The following is a 17,860-nucleotide window of genomic DNA, read 5'->3' as shown; positions in this document are numbered from 1 at the left end:
TTCTGTCTTCCTCCAATCTGGTCAATCTGAATGCTACGCTTGTGGATGGCAGTGTGGATGACACCCCCCCCCCCGCCCCCCCCACTTTTGTGAGTCAGTGTCTGCCGTGTGTGTCTGGGTCTGGGCGTCATCCCCGCCACCAGAAGGCACTCATTAGGCTGAGATCTTCATCGTCTCCTCTTGGATTCCCCTGGGATGCTGCTGTTCCGCTGGTGGGGGCAGCAGGGGAAGCTCTGCAGATCTGGTGGGGTGATGAGTGAAGAAGCCAGACCTCTGAGCTCATGAAGGCGATAAGTGCCTTCAGTGAAGTACCTCGCAGCATATAGCAATGTCTGGCTGCGACGCCCACATTAGGCATATTTCATTATGGGATGTCATGGTCTCAGGACACACACAAACACAAGTGAAGAGCAAATTTCCAAAACTCAGTCAATTCTTTGTTATTTCTGAGACCACCGATGACCTAAACTCAGGCTTTCTCATTGTATGTTACAGTATCGGGAACCAAAACTCATTCGGTCCTCATGTAATCCAGTGAAGAACTTTCGTTAAATTTCCGAAACTCACTAAGTCCACGGAAATTTTCTTGAAAATGTGAATTTTGGGAATTTACTCTTCAATGAAACACACTATGGACAATTTAGAGAAGCCAATTTAACCTAACCACATGTCTTTGGACCGTGAGATAGAACTGATGCAAGCTTGAGGGGAACATACACACCCACAGAGCGAGAGCAGCATTAAACCCCCATACCAGCAGGCTACCGCTCTAGCCACCGGGGGACATGAGCATCTCTCGATTCTACCTGGAAAATGTGAAAGGAGTAACTCATTCCATCTGAATGGCCACAAGCTTGGATACTGCATGTTTATTCAGCAGTTTTCGTAAAGCAGCTTGGGTAAAGAGACCTGGAGTATCAGTGAGCAGCACCGTTACTGCATACACACGTGGTCAAGGGTTCGAGACCAGTGACAGCTCTGTTGTGAGTGGACCTTGTCTGTTCTGGTCTCCACATGGTTTTCCAAATTCCCTTATTGTGTTTGTGAGCTGCCTATCTTACACCTTTGCCTCACGCTGCTGGACTGCTTGAGTCTCCGGGTTACTGCAGTCATAAGTGGATGGATAGATGGAACCAGGAACCTTGTGGACATGATGCTGTTTCTCCTTCTGTGGGACACTGACTCTTCATTGCAGCTCATTTAAGCTGTTAGTTGACCTTAACTAGTTCACCCGACTTCATTTTCTTTTTTTCTGTTCCAGTTACCTTGCACTCATTCCAGCTTAGTTTGATTCATTGACTCGTTCCAGTTTAGGGACTGCCACACCACACCACGCCACGCCACACCACATTCCCATGATGCGAATGTTGATGCAGCCGGTCGGCTTTGGCATGTGCGCATGGAAGCGCTTCTTCCTGTTTAGGCTTCATTAATGCCCCCACACACTCCCCATCCCCTCCCCGGCTCGCCTCGTGGACATTAACCCTAATCTAAGGCTTCTTAAATGAAAACGCAGGTGTGGGAGGTAGGAAACTGTACTATAATCTTGTCTACTGAGGCTTGACAGACCCATTGTGGTTGCAAGGGTAGGTCGTGGGGGGTGCGACCGACCTCATGCTCGGACGAAGCTGGATATGGGGTTCTGCCTCAGGCGAATATGCAGGTTTCCCCATTAAAAACCTGAGACCCCGAATCTGGCACCATACAAACTCAACCACAGAACCACGGGGCAGGGCGGGACTCATTCCCCTGCCGGCTGGAGCATTCCCACCCCTCCCACATCACTGTGCGTGTGCAAAAATCAAACTTGGCCCGAAACCGTCTGATAAAACAGGTCGATTCCACACCCCTTAGCTTCTGAAATTCCAGATTCATCTAATGTCTCTTAAACACATAGATACACGCTTAAACTCATCTCATTCCATGCACTGCACTAACACTTTGAAGTTCAAACTACATATTTGTTTTATAAGCAAGGACTCTTTTATGACTTTTAACTCTCTTAGCCCAGTCATACCCTGGGATATTTAAATGGAGAGCGACTTTGGAGTCGCACTCTGCTGTATAGTGTTAGGAGACGGAATATTTCAGTCATCTACAAAGCGTCTCTGAAACTCTCCTAGCGCCGCACCGGCTGACACCGGCCCACACCGCCCCATTTTTTCAGCATTCTGAGAGCATTTTTTCATTGTTATAACTTGATGTTTTAAGGCATTGTGGAGCCAGGAAGAAGACTTTCTAAGAGTGGAAGTGCGTCTGGCCGGGCGACCCGCGGGTTCAGGGACGGGCCGAAAGCACCCGGGTGGCCTACTGGCTGGTCCCGTGCCAGACCACAGATACGCCACTCCAGCCATCTGGGCCAAACTGGGACCCAGTGCCCTGCGGAGAGCTTTTGGCGCCACATTCCCAGAACCAGTGAATTTCCCAAATGGGAGAGAGGAGCAAGAAATGGAGCCTGACGCTGGCCCCCCACCAGGCTCGCTCAGATGCCTTTGGAACACAGCTTGGCTGTATATTTATTCACACTGTTGGAGGAAAAGGGGCTTTCAATAGGGTTATACCACGTGGAAGTTAGGAAGGGGTGGGGGCAACAGGGCTATTCATTCCCATTACAGGAATTTAGTAACACATAAACAATTAAACTTCAGTTAGATGGAAAATAACATTTTTTTGTTCAATAAGAGCCTATTGTCTTAGTTATTATTGTTACACGTTTATAGTATTGCTTACAATAAATACATCAGGGCTCACTTATATCTTCCTTTATAGACAGTATGACACAATTGCAACCAGCTGGACCTCAGGATAGCCATCCTACCAAAGGGGGGGGGGGAGCATTTTCCCCCAGAAATCTGACCAGCTCAGCGGGTCAAGCTGATCTGCAGAGTGTAGATTCCAGCAGGCTGGTCTGGGTCTTCTGCTTCAGAGCGTCGTACTGGTGAGTGACCCCAAGTAACTTTCAGTTCTAGTCCTTTGCACAGCTGGCAGAGCGTGAATGCAAGGGCTGCTCTGAAATACCAGATCCTGCAATCCTCTGGGTCACAAAGGCAGCTCCAAAACCCCTACGCCTGGCTGCCCTTCATGCGACGGAGCACAAGGCTACTGCGAAGGCTACCGTGCAAGCTGACAGTAACACCGCAGAGCCCAAAAAGGCCACTCGCATTCTCTCTTTGTATGATAGCTTATTATACCAAGGAGGAATATAAGGTGCACGAATAAACAAAAAATAAAAAGAGTTCAAGAAAAAGATGAACTGCTTTTTCTACCGTGTGTATTGCAGGGGGGGTTTCCGAATGAGCTCACATCAGGAATCCAGTGAAACACGGTCATCTCTCTCCCTCCTATTTGTCTGTCCTACCAAATGGGGTCCTGGCACGTCCCATGGAAGATGAATGCAAATATGTCACGTGAGAGGGATACCATTCCCAAAGTTGTGCGTTTGTCTGGGCCACCGTTGCCTCTCTTTGAACTTTGTTTCATAACTGTCTGGAGTGTGTGTATGCGGTGAAAAAGCATCTCTGGTCCAGGCTGAAACATGAGCAGCCTAAGGTATGCTGACTTTAATCACATTTGATATTTGAGTTTAATCCGGTGCACTGGTTAGCAAATTACACCAATCATAACAGTCGGATTAGCTCCAGACAGCACTGATTGTCTAATGAAAGGCTGACCCATACCATCAAAGTACAGCCTCTTACTGCATATATTATTACTCTCCACGGGAAGCACATTCACAGAGACTGCTCATTCATTCTGAGTTCCTCTATTTTATTATTCTTTCTGTTTTGTTGTGTCTTCAACTGTATCCTGACCTGTGCTGCCTTTTCTCTCTCGGTCCTGATGAATTTAATCAACACTCCCAAGAGTGTAATGAATAGTGAGCTGAAGAATCATAAAAAATAACAGATACTGTGAGTCTGTTCTCAGCAGCACTGGCGTGCCAAAACCCATTTCAAACTGAACTGAATGTAAATTCCATATTCTGTCAATGTGGATCTTTTGTGTCATTTGGGAATAATGTTGCACATTTCCCTAGAGGCACATTGCACATATACAGTCTGGTGTATATATTTTAAACTTGATGTTCGTTTTTTTTTCTGTAAATTTATAACTCCAATCCAACTGCTTGGGTTTCTTGTTGAATTCTGTGATCCATAAAAATTAATATTTCCACCCTTTCGTCATTATAATATAAGAATGACTCTGTTTTGTGTGTTTTTATTACACAAGGCAGATCGTTAATCATGGGGTTCCATCGCGCCAGCGACCAACTGAGTTTTATTTACACACAGAAAACTCAAAATTTAGCCACGTACCGTGTCCAGTCGCTTGCCAAGTATTACACATCCTGCCACACTGTAGGCCTACTGAAAGTAACATCTACTGTGTTCTACAAAAGTATCTATGCCACCACATTTTGCTTCTTCACATATTTGTCAGGGCGTACGGCACTAGAGATTGGGGGGGGGCTAAGGCTTTATTAGGGAGGTCTGACGGAAATTGCCCAAATTATTTAAACTAATTAGTGTACCTTTATTTGGGGGGGACTGTACAACGGACACTTGCCCGAATCAGTTTCCGGATTATTTTTTTACGGATACCGTAAAACACAGTGACTGTCGGGGAGAATTATGGCAAATAATCGGTATCTTATTCGAGAGGCGGAGGCGGTAGTCGGTAGCAGAAACGGGTCGGGCGAGTGTCGTCGGCGATCAGAAGGCTTAGGCAATATTCAGATTCACTGGACAGAACAGGGTTCGGGCGAGGTGCGCCGTCAGTCGTCGCGCTAGGCAGTAATCGAGGTATAAAGGCAAAAGAAATCGGGAAAACCAGGCAGGACAGGAAAAACCACAAGCGAAACGCTCAAACCCTATGAAAACCAAGATGAGCTCTGCTAGACGCGTATAAGTCAATTAGTGCAACTGATCAGGACTGGGAAGGGGCGTACGTAGCCCCAACCAGTTCTGCTGTAAACCGGGGCGGGCAGGGAAAAGGCTTCCCTGATGGTGCCAGTTGTGCAACTTGGGATTTCATGGGTGCGAGGATGTAGAAACTCAGTCTAACGTCATCGGGACTTACCCGGACCAGTGGGTGACACATATTAGTATATTTTTATTTTTAAATAGGGCCTACCGTGCAATAGGCCTACATCAGGATTTTTCTGCTAAAGATCAATATTGTATTTATTCTAAAGTACATTATATACCTAAATTCTCTGACCCTTTAAGTCTCTTTGTACAAAAAACCCCCATATAACACATATAACTGGAAACAATTTTTTTTATTATTAAGATAGACATATATTTTGAAACCGGTTTCAACGGTTCAGCAGTTTTAGACTGGACTTTTTTTTAGATTTGGCACTATCATTTGAAAACGCATTTCTGTTTTATGTGCATATAATGCTGGAAGACCCTTACATTTTTTAATTACGACCCCGTAAACACTGGTGTATAAATCGAATACGTTTGAATAACGTATGTTGATAAATGCTGACACCTAGTGGGCATTTTATTATTTATGTCGACATGAATGGATCAGAATTTTATTTTTTCATTTATACAAGTGTATATATTGCTGCATTAAAATTATATTTAAAAATCATTGAAATATTTGGTCATTGCGCGTGTGCAGTCTGTGTATTCTTCCCGAGTCGCGTGGTTTCTCCCCGCAGTGCAAAAGCATAAATTGCATGTTGTGTGTATGAGCCCTGGAATGAACTAGCATACCATCCTTGTACTGTGTTGTATGGGACAGTCTCCACCATTTCAAAGCAATGCATGCTTTGTTTATCAAAGAGTCAAAAGTAGAACAGTAAAAGCGATTTAACTGTAATCGCCGAAACTTAATACATATATCTTCCATTGGTGCCACTTTACAATAAGGCTACTCTTATAAAGGGATGAATGGTTATGAATGGTTTATAAGCAGGTTATTAATTAAGTTGTAACACTTTGAAAATCATTGCTAGACAATTATAAACAAGTTAAACCACAGTTTTCTTCGTAGTAATAAGTTATTACCATTTATAAGTGGCAATAGGGAGCCTTATTGTAAAATGCACCCTTCCATTTTAGACCTTGGCATGTGTATGTGCAGTATATCTCCGTGCCTGTATCTAAATATTTGACAAATATTGTGTCCAATAAAGTAGGCCTATATCTTACTTATCTTTTATTCTGTATGAACAGTTCAAGGGCCCAACAGCAGGTGATATACCGTATATCATGTTGTATGCTGGTACTGCACTACCAGAATACTATACTTCTGCTCTTAGTTCTCCCACGTAGATGAGAAACAGCGTCTGAAACAAGCATTAGCATCCAGCCTGGTTTTTGTACATGTGAAATGCAACAGCACAGCGGTAGGAAAATGCAATCGTATCCAGATGCTGAGTTCCAGGTGTAAAAATAGCACGGATAAAAGAATCCAAAGTATAAATTTTTGAATGCTCTCGGTATATTTAATTATCCATGAAAACACGAACCAACACTGCAAATGCAAACCTTCATTGAGACCAGATTAGGCTCATCATGACTGAGGCGGTAAAGCAATTAAGTGTGAAGGCTGAGGTCGAAAGCCAGGACCACCAGCTGGGCAATGGGCTGTAGAACTGTGGGACCTTCCAGAGGCGGGCGAACTCAAGGTGACGGGAAAAATCAAAGGTCAGATCGAGGGAAACCACAACGCTCAACTGACAGCAATTTTAAAGCATTACAGCCGGATGAGTATCTTAAACGCGGAGTTTTCTCTTTAGGGATAGTTGGATGCAGGGGCGTTGCTAGAGATTTTGGGCCCCATGAAAGCATATCATATTAGGCCCCCCAGTCCAAACCAATCCAGTTATTTTTTTAGGGCCCTTGGAATCGTCCTAGCTTTCCTCCCCCTTACGGCGCCCCTGGTTGGATGTGTAAATTCCGATTTAAAACTTTTGCGATAACCCACGACCAGCGGGAACTGGCGCACTTCCCATGCGGATGTAATGTTTCTCTTCCCAGTGTTCCCACCCAGTGATATCCCCGGCTGACGTTTTCCGAAGGTACAATAGCCCTCTGAACTGGGTGTGCTCAGGAACTCCGCACGGTCTGGATTATAACTTTGTGTCACACTTCTCTTCCGCATATTATTCCCCATTGGATGACTCGATTTTGTCCATTTAATCCAAATGACATCACTCTACTTCAACTACATTTTTCATCGCTACAGGCTTTGTTAAAATCCCTAAGAGATAGGTGACTAATGTATTCAGCCACGATGACTCACTCAGCATTCAGTCCACTGAATTAAACACATCGTGGCATGTATTTCCTACATGTTGTGTTGTCTTTTGCATACCGCCTGTGTGCATAATACTCCCAGCCTTTGTTTTAAACGCCGTCTTCGTTGTTGCGTGAATTGCACACAAATTTTATTTTATCAGGTCACTCTCCTTAAACTGTCGAGCAGACCGTTTGCAAACCGAGCCGAAGTGGTCTACACTGGCCTACCATTGGAAGTGCTCCAACTTTTTTTTAGGATTTGTGACTCATCGGAAATTCCCAGGGTCTACTTAGTAATTTTATTTTAGCTAATTTGAAATCTATCCCCGTTTTGCCCCTACTCTACATGTTTGGCCAGCTGGTTTTGCTGCCTGTGCATTTTTCGGAAGAGTAAACACAGGCTTTCTTACTACCTGAAAAGCAACCCACCCTGCCTCTAATCTGTTAAAGGCAAATATGAAAGGACTTTTAATTCTCGAAGGTCAGTTTTCCTTAAGTAAAAGACAAGGATGTAGGTTTGGTTTTAACATTAATAGGGACCAAATCAGCCACAACCCCCTCGCCCCCCCAAACAACAACAACAACAAATTTATTTTTGTATAGCGCATTATCACAACATTACATCGTCTCAAAGCGCTTTACAGCATCCCCACCCAAAGCCCCCAGTGGCAAGGAAAAACTCCCGAGAAGGAAGAAACCTTGGGAGGGACCAGACTCAAAGGGGCAGCCCATCCTCCAGGGACCGGCAGGGAGAGTCAAACACAGTAAAATTTGAGATACAAACATGGTACTCCCACAATATTGGTAGGGACACATGCCGACCAGGGGCAGACTTACCATAAACTAAAGGGTAGGCAGCCGCCAGGAACCTCATGAAGACAGAACTTCCAGAAGTTACATTTATGGACATAAGTTATTGACAAGACTAACACTGCATACCCAGTGTCTTTAGATACTGCCTCACTAGGGAGGTAGACAAATTGAACAAACGATTAACTAGATGGCCTCAAGGGTGGAGTAAGGTGTAGGGTAAAGTCTTCACACCATAAGAAGGAAGAGTTTGATATCTTAAATTTGCTTCCTCGATCCACCGGCGTGATACCTCCCCCCGGCGGTGAATTTTACCTACAGCACTCCCGCCCCCATCCTGATCAGTAAGTTTTAAACTTACATTTCAAGGAAAGTTTGAAAACTTACCATTGGCACCCAGCGTTTTGATTAGAATATTATTGATGTTCCATTCGCTGATTTGGGGGGGGGGGGGGCTATCCATGTTAGCCTAGAACCAAATGAGAAGCTAGTCCGCCCCTGATCCCTACTGTCTGTTCCCAGAAACAGAAATGTTCGCTTCATGTGGGGGTGGTCTGTTCTAAACTCCATCATTTAAAATTAGACACCTCTAAATACATCTAAATACACCTCTAAAACTGAAGTGTAAAAACTATACTACAGTTTTATTTTATTTATTAATTAAAAAAATAATAATTCTGGTCCAGGGTGATGTGTTAATCCAGTAAAGTAATGCAAACATTCAAAATGTTTTGATTAAATATTATTTATGATACATATAGTCATAAAAAAACAGTGAATGGTCTTTCTGTTGGTATACAGCCATTCATAACTAGTTCGGGTGCAAGCGGGTACAGCGGGTACAGTGGGTACAGCGGGTACAGAGTCCACATAATGTGCATAATGGTTATATACTTACATTCTGCTTAGGCACAAAATGACTCTCAGCACTTCTGAACTGAACTGATATCACAATAAAATTAATACACAGAGAATTTTTTGGAGCAAACATTTATAAGGCAACAGTAATAAGCAGCATTGTAATTTCTCTCTATTGGATTGCATCCAGTTTGTGCCCCGCAGGTTAACGGTGAGAAACAGAGTCCCTACCAGGATTAGCTCATCCTCATCCAAAAACAGCAACTTGAATTCTAAACGATAGTCAGTAAATATCCGTGTCGACCGACAAACTCTAGTCTGCTCTGCAAAAAAAAACGACTGTACAAATATACAAAACGCTGCAGTGCCCATGAGCTTTAGACGAAATTACAATAAAGTCCTCATAGCCCTAAAAGCTACATACAGTATTTTCTGGAACCAAAAATACACAAATAATTCAACTTTGGTATCCTGCAGAAAGTCAGGCATGGGAACTGGTCTCCTAGGACTCACCACAGCTTTGGGAGGCCGGTCTGTGGACGGGGTGAGTCAGTATGCCAGTGGGTCTGTGAGAAACATGGTGGGGGCTTTAGAGAACAAACGAATAAATAAATAAATAGTGAGATCGGGAGCCTCATACATATGAAGACGTGCTTCCGACACGTGGGAGAGGAGGTTCATTCTGGGCCGACTGCTGATCCAGAACAACAGACCTCTATCTGCAGGATTTGTCCAGGCACCGGATACCCACACAGCTCAGACTGTGCTCCAAGTTTTGGGGAGATCCAGAACTGCAACCGTGAATGCTTAATAAAAGCCCTTTGGTACTCAGTTGAGATTTTAGAATTAAATGACCCAATCCGTTCCATTTTCCATCTCCGCTTCTCCGGGACAAGACTGTGGTGGGACTGGAGCCTATCCCAGGAAGCACAGGGAATAGGCCGGGGGACACCATGGACAGAATGCCAGTTGGTACAGAACATACACAATATGAGCAATTTACAAACTCCAGTAAACCCGATGCGGGGACAGGAAGCAAAACCACAACCCTGAAGGTGTGAGGCCACAGCGCCACCTGCTGAACCACTAAATTAGTGTTTCCTATTAATTGCATTCTGAGAAATTTTCTGCATTTCTGGTCACCGTCTGGAACATTCTAGTTACGGCTTTCCGCCGTCTACCCACACAGCCCGCTGGGAAAAATCTCACTCCAGAAATAGCGCAGGAAACGGGAGCATAAGTGTGGCACTGTGAGATAGCGTGTGTCCATGGGGGTTCTGGCTGTGATGGGAGCCGGGCCAGGTCCAGAAAGGTGTGCGTCTGTCACGTCAGATGGCACTGGGACAGGGACGGGACTCAGTAGCGGTCCTGGTTGGAGAACTGCGGACGACAGTGCCTGAGTGTTTGCAAACACTAGCAGCTGAAAGCCATGACTGGCTGCTTGCTGGGGCTCCTGTCTGGGTCCACTGACGGCGGTCAGTGATGACTGGAGCCCAAGCTGTTAGTAGCACCTTCGTAAGTAGCCCTGTAGTTAGCAGACACCTTGATCCCAGGCCCAGGGGAAAATGGTCACTGTAGCCAGGCAGTCAGTAGTAGCCAGAGCCCAGGTCCAGGGGCAGCCCGAGGCCCAGCCCCAGGCTCTCCTTCAGCCCGCGCAGCTGCTCCTCGCCCAATCGGATCTTGTCCTCCAACTGCCGCTGCTCCACCAGCAGGGCAGCCTTCATCTTGACGAAGTGGCTGTAGTCGCGGAGCTGCTCGGCCGTGAGGCAGCGGCTCAGCACCAGGCACACCGCCTGCTCCCGCCGGTCCACGTGCTCCTTCAGCTCGCGCGCCTCGCCCAGCTGACTCAGCAGCTGCTGCTTCTTCTCCTGCAGGGGGAGCTGCAGAGCAGATGTAAATGGTTACTGGTGGGAGTTGTAACATGATGTGCCAGGTAGAATACAGCTAAATAAGAATAACTATAGGAACTGTGGTCATAAATGACCCCAGCCTTGTAAAATAAAATCAATCAGGAAATCCAAGTATTAAATTATATTGATTTAGCAGACGCTTTTGTGCACAGTGATGAGTAGAGTTAGCCAGTTCCTGGAGCAACTGGGGTTAAAGGTCTTGCTCAAGGACTCAGTGATGAAATAGGATTCAAACCAATAACCTAGTGATGGCCAAACAAAGCTTCATGAACCACTTGCTGTATTTTCTGATCCCGCTAGATGACGCGCTCTGTTCAAAAAAGGGCTCAAAACATGCCCCAAGAGCAAACCAATAGCGCCATCTAAGTGGGGACAAAAAAATGCAACAAATGATGCATGAAACTTCATTTGGCTTCACTACAACCACCTCCAGCTCATGGGCACAATGTCCCAGTTCGCAATCTATACAGGTCAGGAACTTCAATCCCCCAGGGCCAGACACACATCTCAGTTTATGAAAATCCACAGTCTTGATAGTTACTAACGTGCTGCTTGCATCTAATAAATGCAAAGGCCTTTCCTAGGCTCCCCTTTCCCCCAGCACCCTCAGTGACCCCTAGCCCACAGCCCCTACCCACCTTCTCGTGGTGGCCTGCGTCCGGCCCGAGGGCCTCCAGTGTGCTCTCCACGCGCAGCAGCCGACCCGACAGCGACAGCAGCAAGCTCACCACCTTGTCCAGGTCCCCAACCAGCATGCGGAACTTGTCCACTTCACCCGGCCTGCACACAGCGAGCACCAGCGCCTCCACCCCCTCGCCGAGCCGCGCGTTGGCACGCACCTCCTCCTGCAGGCCCCGCTGCGCCTCCCTCAGTACCCCCAGCTTCCTCCTCAAGCTCTCCATCAGCTGCTTCTGTGATGGAGGGTGAGGGCACAACCCTGAGCGCCCAGTCACTAACATAACCTGCCCCTCACATCAACCAACACCTTGTAGTAATATTACTATCACACTTACAGAGCGTCCACAGGATATGACATAACAGATATGCTCCTTAGACACACCCGTTCATTTCTGTCCTCTGTCATAAACTTTATGTCTTTGCTCATAGATCTCATACTATACGTGCCACTTGATTAAGTCCTCTTGTTCCAGAATGACAGTTAAGGCTTTAAGATGACATCAGAAATGTGTGGGGGTGTGGTTTTTACCATCCCAACACTTAATTTATGTAAAAATAATATTAATAAAAAAATGCTTTTCCCCCCTGGATCTCAAGGGAATATATATTCAAACAAGCAAGACAGGCAGTAAGCCACCATTAATCTGTACTACTCAAAATAATTTTTAACACTCCGAAGCCTACAGTTAGGTGCACGATTTTGGTCCCATGTTTTTCCCTGGGAGCAGGGAGTTGTGTTACCTTATAGGAGAGCTCCTGGTCGTCCTCCTCGTCGCCTCCCCCTGACAGCTCCTTAGCACTGCAGGCTGTGGAGCAGCAGTGGGTATGCCCGGGGCCCGAAACCTGAGGTCCAGGTGGCCCCTGTCTGGACCGCCTGTGCTGGGCAGAGGAGGACAAGTGAGGCTCCGGAGCGGCAAAGGCTTCCGTGTCTTATTTTAATGGCATGACTTTGTCCCATCTCCAGCAACCGGGAGAAGGAGTTTTTACGTCACTATGGTGTTCAAGCCCCACGGAGCTGTGGAAACAGCTACCCACCTTTCCAGGCTGTCCAAGCTAACGCGGTGGCAACCTCTCCACATCTCTGCCCTCTGCTCTTCCTGTCCAGCAGGGGGCAGCAGCTCTGCCAGGAGGTCAGCACGATTCCCGAACTCGCTGTCGGCGGCCGACAGGGCTTCTGTCGGACAGCATGGGTGTCTGGGAATAGAGGGGGGTGGGCGGGGCTCTGTCTCTGACAGCACGTCTATGTCCGTCTCCAGGACCATGGCCGGCTGAGCGAAACCCTGCACCTCCGTCTCTAACGTAGCCTCGTCTTCGCCGCAGCTGTCCTGGAACTCGTCGATGTCCGTCTCGAACGGCTGGCTATCCTCTGGGCATGCAGGGCTGAGTTCGGTCTCCTTGGTGGACAGCAGGCTGCACGGCTTCCCCTGGTGCCACGTCGTGGCATTTGTGGAGGTTCTGGCCTCGTATGGTGATGCCATATGGTGGGGGGTGTTACCTGTCACGGGGTCCCAAGGCCCACAATGACCACCCTGCGGGGGCCTCCTGTCCCACTCCGCTGTGCAACGCTGCGCCATGGAGACAGGTTTCAGGAGGGTAGGCCGGTCTCCACCAGCAAGGCCTGCAGTCCCTGAGTCACATGACCTGCAATGGGGCAGTAGCACCAGGTTAACTATCAGCCATTTATATATGCGACGGTCTACCATGCTGAATCATGGCAATGAGTGTCATTTCCTGAAGTAATGGTGAAAAAGCAAACAAGTCAAGGTAGTGTAACCAGGTGGTCTATAGAGCTGGATTAAGGCTCTGATCCTACTGCTGCCACATTCTGAATACTGAATCAAGGCAAGGGCAGCTGCCCAGACAGACTGCAGAAGAGAGGAGCTTATTTACCTTTGACAGGGCTCTGCCAATGGGCGGAGCCTGTTGGTCAGCCTGGGTGGGTCTGGGTGTTGGATTGGCAGTTCGGGTTCCTTCGGCGGCGGAGCCACTGGCCGAAAAGCCCCATGTGGGAAGGTGGGGCCGCACACGGGGGCCAAGCGTTCCTGGGAACATCGTTGGCACTGCCCAGTCTCCACTCCCAGGGGCAGGCTGTGGGAGCGCTGCCGGGTCACATCAAGGTCAGACTGTAGGGGGCTCTCTCTGCGAGGGGGGCCTGAGCACTGGGGGCCAGGGGCGTCCCGAGGTGGGGGAGGCGACGGGGTCGTGAAGAGGTTTTGTTGGGACGCCCGCCGGCGGTGGAACTCTGCCCAGTTGGGCGGCGGTGGCCTGGGAGGAGGAAGCCTCTTCTTCCTGCATCCTGGGCTGCTCTCCTCCAGCTCACTCAGCACGGGCCCCGCAAACTCCCCCGTGGGTGCACGTGGCCGCCACACACCCAGCCTTACGTCATTCTCCGACAGGGCACGGCCTCGCTGCAAGCACTGCTCCCCTGCAGTGACTTTGGAGTCACCCCAGCGACTCTCATAGCCCAGATGTCCAGCGCCATCTGCTGGCTGGATGTCTCTTTTGTAGCGAGGGTTGTCTCTGCAAAAAACAAGATGACAGATCTCAGCAGGAGGGACAGGATAAAGAATTCTGTTTATATAAAGGAAGGACTTTTCACATTAAATATTAGACACTTTTATTTAAAGCAGTGCACTTCTTTTTTAAGGAAGTAGGGTCAGTCAGTCCCAATCAAAGGAAATAAATGATTGCCGTTGCTAGGCGATGCGCCTGACCTTTCTGTTAGACTGTAGTTCCGGCTCAGGTTGGTTTGTTCCTTCTTCTTCAAGGGATGTGCCTGGAGAAGAGATTAACCAGCTTTTTACCCACGGACATGTGGGGGCTCAGATCCGAGATGAAGGACACTGTCCTGTGCCATCTGACCTTGGGGTGGCTCTGTGACTGAGCAACAGTCAACACAAACTCATTTCTGCTCCCCACTGACTCAAATACACATGTGCATTGTCGCAGAATTACAGCTACGCATATCCTGCATCCTTTCTAAGTCCTGGTTCGTGATCTATTTTATATTCCCCACACTGGCAATCCTCTCGCCTTGCGGGGCTTCCAGTCAAACCAGTTTAATACACTCGCACATCTGGTAATGCAAAATGAGAGTGGGATTATGGGGCGGTTATAAAATACAGGTCAGGATTTTCACCATGCCATTCGTGCTCCCTCACCCGGGGGGGGGGGGGGGGGGGGGGTATATGGCTTAACCCCAAACGACTGTAAAAATACCACAAATGAATGTAGACCTAAAAGAATTTGCACCTGAAACAGCAATGGTGGTCATTGTGAACTCCAGATTTATTTTAGATTTTCCGCAGAACTCTGTTCCCATCTTTTGTAGTGCATTTTGATTAAATGCAACAAGAAATCAACAGCGTCATAATCACCATGTTACAGTAACCTGAGTCAATTACCTTAATAGAAAGTGTGTGCAGTCAGATGAGGGCTCTGTTTTAAGCACTCCCAGTGGGGGCTTGGGGGGTCAGGCTACTGTGCAGACCAGTATATATAATTCTGTATGTCAATGTTTCCCAAACCGGTCCTCGGAGACTCCTAGACAGTCCACGCTTTTGCTCGATCCGAGCTCCCTGCCAGACAGTCCACATGGGGGGACCGGGTGACTGAGGACCGGGTTGGGAAACACTGCTCTATGTAATGTGGGCAGAATTGGCCCCCATATCCCCACCTGGAGAACTCCTCTGTGTCTGACGACAGGGCATGTGTTCTCGACCCAGCCTTAAGGTGGGTCATACGTTGCTCTGCAAATTACACGTTCATATTTGGAATCAAACACCAGCTGGACTTTAAGACAGGCGATAAAATGACCAGCCATGAGGTGGGACGGGTAGCAAGGGCCTTGACTGTGTACCTGGGGCATCAAAGGGGCATGGATACCTTGGCAGATTCAGGGGGCCCCAAAATCTACCTTTGGTGGTCCAAAATTTTACCTAAGGGGCCCAACATGACGTTTTGCCGTGCACTGCAGGGTTACGTTATGCAAATTAATACCCAGCTGGCTGAACTTAGGAACCGGAAAAGGGAGCATTATGTGTGAATGGTCATGTGATCTGTCTACTTGCTCACCTCTGTTGGCATGGATCTGTACCCAGGGTGCAAAGGCTGGCGGCCCTGACACCCCAGGGCGGTCACCGGGCGGAAGGCAGACCGGGGGTGTCTGGACTCTGGGTGCTCTGTGGGTGGTTGAGGATAATTCTGGGCATGGTTTTGGGGCCTAGTGTCTTTCTTGGTTCCCGGTGGGGGGCGGACTTCCTCTCGCTCACTCACACGCTGCCCATGACCCTCAGCAGGGCGCTGGGCACAGCCCTGGTAGGAATACCGCCTCTGATTGGTCACCAAGGTGTTCCACGGCGGGGTCATTCGGGTCAAGCTGTGGTGTCGCTGATTCTGTGCCTGGGAGCCCGGTAGGCTGGACATCGAGACGCTCCGGCTTGTTTGCTCGAAGAACCTCATCCTGTCAGCGAACGGGAGGATGTCACACTCGTCAGTTCTGGAGGAGCGCGAGGAGGTGGTCCTGCCCCTGCTCGGCCGTGCCCCCGTGTCACTCTGCTGCTCAGGCGCTGCCTCGGGCTGCAGTTTATGCTCCGGCGTCCAGCGCCAACGCCGCACCTTCCCTGCCGAGCCAGGCTCATCCGCCACTTGGGCACAAGCATGCCTGATCATTTGAGGTCGCTGGGCCACTGGCGGAGGACACCTGGTCTTGGTGGATGGAGATGGGGGGCATGGTTGAGGGGCAGACAGTCTATCATGTAGGGCTGGCACACTGGGGGCAGACAGTGGGCAGGCAGCCTCTGACTCCTGTAACTCGACCCCACTCTCCTCCTCCTCCACAGTCTCGTCCCCATAAAGAGGTGTACCGGGCCCCCGACTCTTCTGCAGCTGGGCCTTCTTGCGCTGGATCTCGTTGCGCAGATTGGTGGCGAAGCGTTCGTTGCGACGCCGCGACCTTGCCAAACGGCGTTGTCGGGACGAGCCAGGCTTGGGCTGCGGTTCGGCGCCTTTATACTCCTCGGCCTGCACTTCCACCGGCGAGGAGGCTTCCTCGGGTTTTCCCTCTCTTTCGTCAGTTGTCCCTGCAGGCACGCTGAGGGAGCGGCCCCATGTGCACGGGACATGCTCTCCGGAAGGTTCCGGTTCCTGCCCCAATGCAGGTGTGGAGCTCCTGCTTCCATCCAACCTCCTTGAGGCCTGGAGGCCGCTTTCGAGAACATCTGGCTGCTCCTTTGCAGGAGACCCAGGACATTGGCGGCCGGGTGAGGGAGTGCGACGGGACAGCCTTCTGGAGAGTTCCAGCTGCTGCAACTGATCAGACAGGAGCTTTTCGGGGGCGCTGTGCCTGTGCCCTCCAGTCAGATGCTGCCTCAGGGAGGACTGAAAACCCCCCCTGCTTTGACCATCTGGTGGCGTGGGACTGGGGGTCAGCGAGCCTGCCTCAGGGGCGGACAGACATGTAGCTGGGCTGCTGTCCCTGTAGCTGAGGGTATAGTACTGCTCCAGGCCAACGCCCTCGCACCCGTCATTGCCAACCGAGTCACACTGGTAACTCCTTGGACTCAGGTCCCGGTCAGCGGGTGGATCTTCAGTGTGACATTCAGGTGAATTTGAATGATTGGCAGAGGGCTTGTCTAGGGCTTCCACATGCCCCCTGGTAGCCCGGAAGCTGTCCCTGCGCATGGGGGGCTGTGGGCACCCCCGCGCTGCTCCTGTGCCACCCTGTTCCTCCTCGCAGCCGACGGACGCTGGCTTGGTTTCCTGCGTTTGGGAAAGGCAGCCAGGCTGCTCGTTCAGCACGCTGCCCACCAGCAGAGGGCGACTCTCGCCATTGCGGCCCAGCCCCTGGAGCAGGTTGTCAGTGGAGCCGGCCTCGCCGTGCCGCAGTGACACTGTGCAGTCCGAGGTGTTGGAGCTGGCTGAGAAAGAGCTGTAGGCGGAGTCCCGCTTGTTGTTGAAGATGGCTGGGTCCACTGGAGAGAGCTGGTTCTCATAATAGCCTTGACTGGGTAGGTCCAGACTCTCCATACTGCCCAGAGAGCCACTGTGATCAGTGCTGCAGTGTCCCGACAGCTGATTCCACTGCATCGACGGGTCACTGTAACAGCATCAGGGTCATGTGGTCAGCATACCCTCACGTCAATATCAAAACAACACAGCTTGTCCCATTTATCTCATCCTCCCCAGTACCACAGGATGTGCATGCAGCGATGGTCATAGTAATCTAAAGGAGTAAAAACTTCACTGTACGCGTCATTTTAATAAACGAGTTTATCATGCAAATCATTTATTATACACGTCATTTTTAACGTTTGAATGAGGAAAGGCTCTAGCGGTTTATTAAAT

At 49.1% G+C, this 17,860-nt stretch overlaps 1 protein-coding gene across 3 annotated transcripts in view; it reads right to left on the bottom strand.

Moving 5' to 3' along the window:
- Positions 1 to 8,796: 8,796 nt before the first annotated feature.
- The window catches only part of LOC111836356 (protein Shroom4-like), a 30,784-nt gene continuing 21,720 nt past the window's right edge, over positions 8,797 to 17,860 (bottom strand). For 2 of the 3 annotated variants that reach the window (XM_023797502.2, XM_072717601.1), the window contains 7 exons: positions 15,590 to 17,612; positions 14,230 to 14,291; positions 13,406 to 14,035; positions 12,551 to 13,156; positions 12,257 to 12,389; positions 11,476 to 11,748; positions 8,797 to 10,807 (listed from right to left, as the gene is read on the bottom strand). In XM_023797502.2, coding sequence (XP_023653270.2) covers positions 10,514 to 10,807; positions 11,476 to 11,748; positions 12,257 to 12,389; positions 12,551 to 13,156; positions 13,406 to 14,035; positions 14,230 to 14,291; positions 15,590 to 17,612 — 4,021 coding nt within the window. In that variant the 3' untranslated portion in view covers positions 8,797 to 10,513. The remainder of the gene's footprint in view (positions 10,808 to 11,475; positions 11,749 to 12,256; positions 12,390 to 12,550; positions 13,157 to 13,405; positions 14,036 to 14,229; positions 14,292 to 15,589; positions 17,613 to 17,860) is intronic. The other variant, XM_023797503.2, reaches the window with a different exon arrangement.

The sequence above is a fragment of the Paramormyrops kingsleyae genome, chromosome 10 (genome assembly GCF_048594095.1).
Source record: "Paramormyrops kingsleyae isolate MSU_618 chromosome 10, PKINGS_0.4, whole genome shotgun sequence".
Taxonomy (NCBI): Eukaryota; Metazoa; Chordata; class Actinopteri; order Osteoglossiformes; family Mormyridae; genus Paramormyrops; species Paramormyrops kingsleyae.
This window is presented reverse-complemented; position numbering and strand designations above follow the sequence as displayed.